The 10322-nt window shown below is 36.6% G+C and overlaps 1 protein-coding gene across 1 annotated transcript; it reads left to right on the forward strand.

Moving 5' to 3' along the window:
- The first annotated feature begins 809 nt into the window (after positions 1-809).
- Positions 810-7210, forward strand: LOC129367394 (maternal B9.15 protein-like). Its single transcript, XM_055041764.1, has 6 exons — positions 810-849; positions 1285-1394; positions 4385-4565; positions 4670-4807; positions 4941-5268; positions 6150-7210. The coding sequence occupies exons 3-6, from the start codon at positions 4393-4395 to the stop codon at positions 6351-6353; spliced, it is 843 nt and encodes a 280-aa protein (XP_054897739.1). The 5' UTR covers positions 810-849; positions 1285-1394; positions 4385-4392; the 3' UTR covers positions 6354-7210.
- Positions 7211-10322: the final 3112 nt, after the last annotated feature.

Here is a 10322-nt window from a genome sequence, read left to right on the forward strand (position 1 = left end):
CAGATAGCACAATAGCAGTTGATAATTATTCTCTTCAGTTTTTGGTTTGTTGAGGGCATTTCTTTAAAACTCAGGATTAACATGCATTATCGTAAAGGCTTTTTTTTATTTTCCTAAACTGAGGAATTAAATAGTATAAGTGTCTGAATGCAAATAAAATTTCTAAACAATGAATGTGATGTAACTGTGGTAGGGACATAGAACAGGAAGTGTTGCACACATATTTCCTGCACTGAACACAAAAATAGGCTCTACATGTAAGAATCCATCATATGTTTTGACTGTTTTTGGATTTCCTTGTTTTTCTCTAATTGCATTTGCATAATTTAGACTTTAAATGCATAACAATTCCTTCAGTTTGTTTGTTTTCTAAGTTGTCATTTTTGTGCTTGGAAGTATTGAGTTTACTTTGAATAATCGCAACATAGTTTTTGGAGTCCTTCATCTCCGTTCTTTTTAACTTAATAATTCATAACCATAGTCCTGTGTGAGAATCAGTTTTTGGGTATTAATCTTACCCAAAAACACCACATTTTCACAATATTTCTGTTTTCAAAAATTATTTTTGAAAACCTGAACTATTTTCTAACTTCTTTAAATTCAAACATAAAGCAATTATTCACACATAAGTAATAATGCAAGACATTAGTTTTTATAAATATTTTTTGTTAAATATTGTTATTTGCCCTTTGCTCAACCTTAAAAAATATACGCAGCATTTTTTAATCTCGGTCACAGTAACAGGTATTTCTTAATTCCAAATGGACCAGTTTTGTCTTTCTTGTAAGGAGCGATGGCCTTCGTTCAGCCAGCTGACTGGCAGTGTACAGCAGCAGGTGATGTGTGTTGGTGCGTTCATGTTTCATTCAGGCAGAAAAACTGATTTTCTGGCATCACACTTAAACCGTAGCACTTTTGAACTTTTTAAAACTGGTATTTATAAAATGTATAGCCAAGATTTTGTTCGGTCTTTAATTTAGAGTATATTAAGTAATATTATTGATAACTGATCAATTGTATTATTGTGACAGGATTCTGAACAACGTGGCTAAAAAAGAACAATGGACAGCGGATGTTTTTACCTCGTTTATTAGAAAGCTGCCTGAGATTCATATTACTTCATATTTCATCACTATGGCAGTAGAACAACCACTGTGAAAACTCCATGTTCAGCTGTTTATCCGAATTGACCATATTTGGGGCGTCGGTCTGGGAAGGCGGCACGTCAGCGCGTACTCACAGGAAGTGAGTCACGCTTACGGTAACGTTACGTTCTTGTTGCAGCAACCGAAGAAGAGAACAAGGAAGCAACATGTGCGAACCATAATAACTCCTACAACAGCCAGAGCAGGCGGACGGACAGGCGACAGGATAGATTCACTTAATCAACAAATGTGAGTGTTTTACCTCCTCTGCTTTACTTTTAAGGTTTTTCGAATGAAAGCGAGGCATTTTAACACTTTGTAAAAAAAGTAATTCCTCTCTGCTCGTCTTTTATTGAATGGTAGTTTTTTGTTTTACATTTATGTTAATTAATTTATAGCGTTTATAGCAGCGTGTTAATTAATTTATACAGCTTCAAACTTTATATATATATATATATATATATATATATATATATATATATATATATATATATATATATATATATATACTTGTTGTTTCTGTGTTTCTGGCTCTGTTCAAAATGTTCCCTTTAACACTTTGTCGGCTGGTTTTTGCCGACTTTCTGAGTTTCCCCTCGGGGGTTTCCGCTCCGTCAAAAAAAAACCCAAACGTGTTTTTTTCCCCTGTCTGTTCAGTGAAGTTTCCTTTTACAGAAAAATAAGTAACTTAAAAAAGAATGAAAGTGTTCATTTTTGTAACAATTATTTCAATTGTGGCGAACGTCATCACCAGACTGCCGCGCACTAACACGTGTCCCCGCTGCGCATCACGCTGTGGACATGACTGCTTTGTCTCCTCGTTGTTCCACGAGGACGAAAACTGGACTTGAGTAACCAAATAAACTGGATATAACGAAAGCAAAACGACTAAAGGGGGCCACGCGGTGTTTTTCTTTCTTTTTTTGCAATATACACTTACAGATATCTTTGTGGTTTTCTTTCTATCTCGCTAGAAGAGAGATTTATACTCTGGGATATTTGGAAACACTGAAACTCGCTATCCCTGTCTGGACACTAATCAAATCTTTTCTTTAATTAGTGTCTCTGAGCTGAGGATTGGATTAGGTGTGAAGTGTCAAAAGTATTCAGAAAACGACAAGCAATCAGGCTGTCATATTGTGATTCACTTGTCCAACAAAAGGCCCAGGAGAGGACTGAATAAATGATGTCTTATTGCATGTTCTCATTTGAAGCTTGACGTCAAGGAGCTGAAGTCTGACATCACTGATAAGCTGTCAAGAGTTTATTACTGAAGGAAGACGTGGACTGGTGTCATTCAGGGGAAATAAAACAATATTTCAACAAAAATTTAAAACAGTAAGACCACAGCATATTGATTTATACATAGTTGAGTTTTCTATGTATATTCTGCTCACTGAGCAGAATATTATGCCATTTGACTTGTAATTTTTTGTGTAAACAAAGCGGATACTATTTGGTTATTACTCTGGCTATTTGCAAAGCCTGAGGCCACATTCCAGTTGTTGACTTGTGGTTTTATCACTGCATTATGCAAAATATTAGTCATTGCCAATATTAATATACTGACTACTAATATGTTGGTAGTTAATCTCACTTTCATGCTCCATGTGAGACATCTGCTCATCTTTATTTTATTGACATCTCAAAAACAGAAATTTCAGCAAATTTTCAAAGTTGCAGAACATTTTTGAAACTTAAAATCTTAGCTGGATACAATTACTGGCTCATGTCTAGAGAGAAGAGTAGCAATAAAGAGACGTTTTTCTCCAAGAAAGGACCCAGGAATGATTTTTGTTAGCTATAAAATAGTTTTTGAATATGTATAATTATGTAATCCACAAATTTAACTGGAAACAGTTCTAGTTGAATTACTAGGGATAACTGGTTAAAGTTCATGTGCTTTATAGGATTGTTAATGCTAAGCAAAACTTTGTTAAAAATTAAGTTTGACAAAGTTATGTTGACTATGAAACCACAATCTCTTAGTAGTCCATCTCACGACATGAACTAGTTTAAGATTCTCACTTGTGTGTCTGGCCACCTTGACAAGAGACATCAAAGTCTGTCCTCATAAAATTTAAAACAAAATGCGTAATTAATTTAGTAATTAAAACAGAATATAAACTATTCTTATTGTTGTGAAAATAAAATGAGATGTTTTGTATTTTTACTCTAGTTGGGTTAGTTTTTATGTACGTATGAGTCTGAATTTAATCCTTGTCCAATCAGCACGGTAAAAGTGCAGTAGCTTCTTTCAGCCAGCTGAAGAGCAGTGTGCAGCAAAATGGGATCTTACTGAAATGACTTTCAATCTTAAAATAGTCATTTTATAAACCTTGATATGGATTTCAGTGATTTTTTTCCCCCCATGTTAGCACATTATTAATTCTAATGTGAAGCTAAGTTTTATAGTCTCTGACTTTTAGAAATCATTTAATAAAAATTATTGTTACCTGCCAAAGTTGCATCCTTTGATTGTGTTTTTACCTGTTTAGCTAGTCAGCACAACATTGAACTGACAATGATGAAAACATCTTTAAATAGAAAGCATGTTATTTTCTTTGGACACTTATTGACTTGTGCTACAGCTGCTGTTTTGCGTGTTCACTCTCACGTAATGGCCTGATCATTTGTTGGCTGCTGGCTTGTTGTGTCTCTCTTTGCCGCTCTTGAGGGAAAGGCTGTCCTCTGCGTTTCTCGGAACAAATAACAATTTTCCGTCAGAACACCTCACTCAGACTGAAGCCGCGATAACAAACAGCCGTCTGCACCACAAAGGTTCAAGGTGCGACTCTTCGCCTCAGGATGTTAGCACGCGTGGCTTTAGGTTAGAGCAGCTGCACGCTCTCGGCTGCCTTGGCCTCTTTGGTCAACCTGCCCCAAACAGCCTTGCTATCGGAAGATAAACCCGCAGAGAGCAGCGTATTTACATTCGCTTGGCAACACGGCAGCAGCAGCAGCTAGTTTGCATCTTGTTTGCCTGTGTAAAAACCGTGGGTGTTTTCCACTTCGGAGCCGTGTCAAGCATCTGTAAATTCCTCACAGTTTTCCACTTGCCCTTTCTGCTATTTAAAAAGAGGTATGGGGGAAGAGAGCGGGTTGCGTAGGGGAGTATTTTTATCTCTGCTCCTGAAATTCCTAATCCTCCTGATCCCGACAAAGGGAAGTTGAAGCACATAAGAAGAAATGTGGCTATAATTGGCAGCAATAGTAACATTTTATTGTGTTATTTACAGAAAAAAAAATGAAGCGGGAGGTAAAAGCTGGAGTCGACTTCCTGAAGCGCCTGGTGGTGGCCAGAGGGAAGCTGGATGAAGCCAAAGCAGAGATGTTTGCGGAGAAGCTGCAGAAACTTTTGTGTGACAAATACTGCGACCACTGGTACCCTGACAGTCCCAGCAAAGGCCAGGCATACAGGTAGGCATCAGCGTACGGCCTTCAGTCCAACATTTAATGAATGAAATCTGATTCCATCCGAAGTTTCTAGATTTCTCTCCTAATATAAACGTAAACGTCGACAGGTGTATCCGGATAAATAAAGTCGGACCTTGCGATGCGGCGGTGCTGAAGGCCTGTGAGGAGAGCCAGGTCACGGCCAGCAAGTTGGGACTTCCACCTGAGATAACTCTGTGGATCGACCCACTGGAGGTGTGTGCAAGGTGAGTCACCAGACAGCTTGTTGCAACACACAGAGACACGTTACATCTGCATGAGTCATTGATTCACTAAAGTAAAATTATGAGTGACTTTCCTTGGCCCAGCTTTTACAATCACTCACTTTCTCACTCGCAGGTCTGGGGAAAATGGCAGACCTTTCACAATAGCTCGCTTCTGTGAAGAGGAGGAGGAGGAGGAAGATGGGAGCGTAAAGAGGGACCGGGATGACTCCTCCGTCAACCTGGACACATCAGATTACCACTCTGCCACCTCGTCAGATTGCGGCTCTGCCTCATCCAGCGACACGGAGGAGGAGGCCAAGGACGGAGAGGAGAACAAGAAGCTGGAGGAGCATGAGAATAAGGAGGCAGCAGACGGCACCGCCTACACAGTGACGATGGTTCCCAGAATCCGGAAGGGGAACGGAGAAGCACTAAATAAAGTCAGATACGTCAGAAAAAAGGTAAATTTTCAATATTAAAGACCTTCTGTATAGGTGTGTTACTGATTCTGTCACTTGATGGGGTCATTTGAATCATTAGAGCTTTATTGTTTGAAAAACACAGACTGATAAGCTACAGATATGCTAAGAACAACACGTTCTCTCATTACCACCAACGTAGGCGCTGTAATTGGACTCATACATGCACATCCAGATGCCATAAATACTTGCTGGTGTATTTTATGACACAAGTACAACTATGATGCAACCCGTTCTAGAGAGCTGACTTATGCATGATGCAAGAACTGGATAAGGCATTGAAACAATCTTCAGGAACAAACAAACTGTGTTTTGAAATGTAAATGTTCACTGGTGCCACCAAGGGTTAGTTTAGCAGTAGTGGTAACATTTTCTCAGCCTGAATTTGAAAAGGGGATCATCCCTTTGTTTATATTTAAAAAAAAAACAAAGTCACTTTGTATAATTGATCCTGTATCTCTAATATGTGTCCCACTGCTGGTCCTGTCCTCAAATGACTCAAGATCAGATTTAAATTGTTACAGTTCTCTAAAATCTGCCACAGTATAAAAATACAAGCTTGAAAGTAGGAACCCCAAGATTTAATAATTTAAGAAATTTTAATGTATTCAAGGGCGTATCTGTTGACAGTGTCATGACAAAGGTTTTATTTTCATAAAACATTTGTAGCATGAGTTCTTCATCCTTATAAAAACTTTACAAGTCCTTAAAAGGAAAGAGATGCTCTATCTTTAAGTGTCAGCTGCTAAGTCAGACTCTCGTGATGTTTCGTCATTATTTCTTTTTTTAAAAAACAGGAAGGAAAAATAATTTCTGCATATTTGCTGATATCTTGTGCTCTCTCCAATCTGTTTATTTCTCAGATTCCCGCTAGCCTCCAGTACTTCTACCATCCGACACCGGTGTGGTCCCAGTACAAGAAGGGGGCTCCGGTGTTCCTCACCACAGTGTGTGCGTCCCCCGCGCCGCCTCCTCCACCACAGCAAGTTTTTGGTTACTACATCGTACCACAGCCGTCTCCACAATTCCTCCTTCCTCAGGCCGCCCTGCAGCCGTGGGAGCAGTGAAGGGTTAGAGCATCCGTGGACCCGGGGAGGGACGGGGAAGCCTTTAACTGAGCCATTTAGTGACGAGTCTTTGGGCTACATTTGGGCCAAAAAGAGTGATGTTTTTAAAATTGTCATTTCTAAAGCTACTTCTTGCACAATCTTTAACTTTTCTGCTGACTTGTAGTTTTTTTTTTCATAGACAGCGCAACAATGCCATGAACTTTAGCTAAAATATTTTAATCTCCTAGTGTCTCTGCACTTGTTTTTTTTTTTTTGTTTGTCTTTTTATGTACTGTATTTATTAGAACGACTTCAACCACTGGGTGACTGGACCAACTCAGGAACTCTCAGCAATATTCTTTATGCCAAAAGAAGTTATTTTGTAATAATCATGAACATAGTTTTCTGTGCACAAATTACTGCTAACCTCTGTAAAGTACAATTCAACTACAGCAAGAATATCTGTATATTAAGATAATTATTTTTTACTGAACAGGTTGTATATATTTAACAATGCCTATCCATGCTTTCTGAACTTTCTATTTGTTGTAATTTATTTGACCACCAATAGATGGTGCTCAAGTGGCATCAAGTTTAATTGTTTTTTTATTTTTGTAATGAAACGGAGCATCTATATATTGGAAATTCACAAAACATCTTACTCCCCTTTTAAATGATGGTAAATAATCCTTGTTATGATCACCGCCGCTGTATAAAAAATGCATTCAAATCCATGCTTTCCTCACCAATTCTGTGATTTGGAAGAATATTTATTCACTATTTTGACAGTTTTAAGCTTGTGAGTTTGGTTTATTTGTACCATTTGCAGTGAACCTTTACCTCTTTTACAGCAAATTAAACTCATTTTTACTCTACTGTTCAGCCTGTGGCTCTTCTTCCTCGTGTGAATGTTTCCTGTATGAAGGCGAGTTGTGTTTTCTTCCTCCAGTATTTTGCAAGGAGACACCTGTTGGTTTGAACTCGACTGTAACTCATCCTGTGTTGTAGACGTTTTCATCAGAAGCAGGATGCTGCAGGGGAAAGACTCCTGTGTGTTTGGCGTGTCAAGCCAAGGCCATGACGTTATTCTTGTCTTTGTGCTGCAAATAAATAGATGACTACATCAATAGATAAACGGATATATTTCTGGATTATTCTACAAGTAAATAATGAAAGTTCAAGTAATTGGCAATTTTCATTATGAAACTATTCTGTTTCCATTAGAGAACAAACATTATACAGATTTGCTGTGCACACCAGACTGTTTCCTATTGGGTTTTATGTCTGCCTTAAATATATCTTTTCTCACTTCTGCTTTCATTTTTTCTTCTCTTCTCACTTCTCCTTTTCTCTGATCTACTCCTTTCTTATTGAGCAGTCTGGATGGCCTAAAACAAAGATATGTTTTTTTGTCCAACATTACTGAAACAACATTTGAAGTTGTAAGGTTATAACGCAGGTTCATTATTTGAAATGTTGTGAAACTGTTGTGCTGCAGTTTATTCTGTGTTTTTGATGACTTTATAGATTAAAAACATTGAGAAGGTGTACGATCTGGATGTCTTTTTTTGGGGGTACATCTTATCTTCTCTGAATAAGTAATGGTTATTAACTGATTTTAATTAACTTTGATTTGTAATTATCAAAGTAACAACTATGTCTATGTTATGTCTAGCCAACAAGATATAGTTTTACCTAATTTAACTGAGTAAGTAGTTGTTGAATATATATATAAATATGAGATAAATTTTACCCAATTTCTTTAAGTATTTCATATATTTTTTGTTAACTTATTTTATACTCAATATATGGAATTGAATCTGCACTGTAAAAATAATTAGGGTGATTAAACTTAAAAACTTGAGTTCAATTGCTGCCTTAAAAAAACAAGTTAATGCAATTTGATATGTTTTTTTCAAACTTATGATGGCAATTATGGTATCTAATTTATTGTTTAGATATGACACCATAAGTTGAAATGACTAACTATAGAACATTATTCATTCTCAAAACATTGAGTACTTCATATTCTATTTGAATTCAAATAATTAAGTTATACCTCTTGTCTAACTAATGACTACTTGTTGTATGAACTTCATACTCTGAGTTTAAACAACTTGCAAAGTTACATTATCCATTCAAAAAAACTTGTTTTATTTTGTCAATGTAACAAATGATTACATATACTTTCAACTCTCATGTTAAAGTTAAATTGACTAATTTTATTCACAGCGATTCCCTTTTTGAGTTCATTTAACTCAAGAGTTTAAGGGAGCAATTGAACTTAACATTGCAAGTTAAGTAAACTAACATTTCCAAATATAGTTCACTTTCTCCACTAATAATGCAAAGTTCACCAGTTTCCTAAAAATAATTACACCAAATAAACTAACATTTCAAATATTGTACATTTATTTTTCTATATCAAATATGAGAAAACATTTGTCCAAGACAAGCAGAAGTGTTGACATTTATTGGCGATCCAAAACTGACAAAAACAGAAATAAATTTTTTGACAAATAAAAAATATAATTTTTATATAAAGCTCAATGAAGTAAATGCACTTAAAAGGCACCAATTCAGAACTTTAACTAATGTTTTATTAACTTCATTGACCATCTATAATGTCCATATTTATTTTTCCACCTTAATTCCAACAAATTATAGATTTTAGCACAATTTACAGTTTGTTTTAAAATTTTTGTTTTCCCCCTTTACTTGCAGATTCATTTATGACTCTCAAATGTTTATTTTTATCCTTTTTTCCAGGAGTTGCTTTTACATGTCTCATGTTTTTACTTTACCTTATGCATTTCTGCTTTATTATGCAAATAAGGTGGGCAGTGACATTTATCTAATGTCAGCCAGATGTGGGGACCATCTTAAGGGGGGCTGTCCTTCTTGGGTAAGTTCAACTATTGGTCAACAGATCTGCACATGGATTCTGCTCCTTCCTGTCTGTTGACCAATAGTGGAAGAGCTGACCCAAGAAAGACATAAAACAGAGATATGAGGATACATACACACACACACACACACACACACACCCACACACACCCACACACGCACACACACACACACACACACACACACACACACACACACACACACACACACACACACACACACACACAACACACACACACACACACACACACACACACACACACACACACACACACACACACTTAAGACATGAATGCATCTACAAATAAGTCAATGGTTTCCTTCACAGACAATCAGGAGACCACCCTGCATCCCCTTCATGGCATCATCCAGAATATCAGCATCAGCCTTAAAAAGAAGAAAGAAATAATGACATTTGTGTGCAAGTAAAGAATGTAAATACCCTTGTATCTTTATACTGCAAGTTTTTATACTATTGTGATGTTTAACAATCAGCATGTTTTGACACTTGGGGTAATATGATGCACTTCTGTTCAGTCGGTGAATGACCTGACACACACTCCCACTTTGTCAAAGCATAGAGCATAATGGCAATGAAACAGGCCACTGTTGTGGATGAGGCCAACATCTGGAAACATTAGACGTTGAAAATAAGCCCCACCTGAAAAAAAGCCAGTTTATGTGTACATCATATTCAACATATTTTCAGCACTTTACTTTGTAGTCCTCATTTTTGACAAACTTTTTTCATCCACAGAACTTGTATTTTCATGCACATGAGCACAGTGTATGGCAGATTAAAAACCACCATTGTGAAGCGCTGAAATTATTCCAAAAAATGTAGGACACTAGCAGTGTTTCCATTTTAATGCATTTTTTAAAATAATCAAATTCTTAAAATGTCAAAAGAAATGAAAGAAAATGTGAATCATGCATGTTTCCATCAGTATGTACACTGATAAATAATTACTGTAAAATGAGAAAAAAAAAACTAATCGAGAGTATAACTTTTAACAGTGTACCCCAAAAGAGTCAATGCAAATTGTTACCTCAGCTTTATTAGGTGAATTCTGTAGATTA

Source organism: Poeciliopsis prolifica, unplaced genomic scaffold (genome assembly GCF_027474105.1).
Source record: "Poeciliopsis prolifica strain line A6 unplaced genomic scaffold, Auburn_PproV2 SCAFFOLD017, whole genome shotgun sequence".
Taxonomy (NCBI): Eukaryota; Metazoa; Chordata; class Actinopteri; order Cyprinodontiformes; family Poeciliidae; genus Poeciliopsis; species Poeciliopsis prolifica.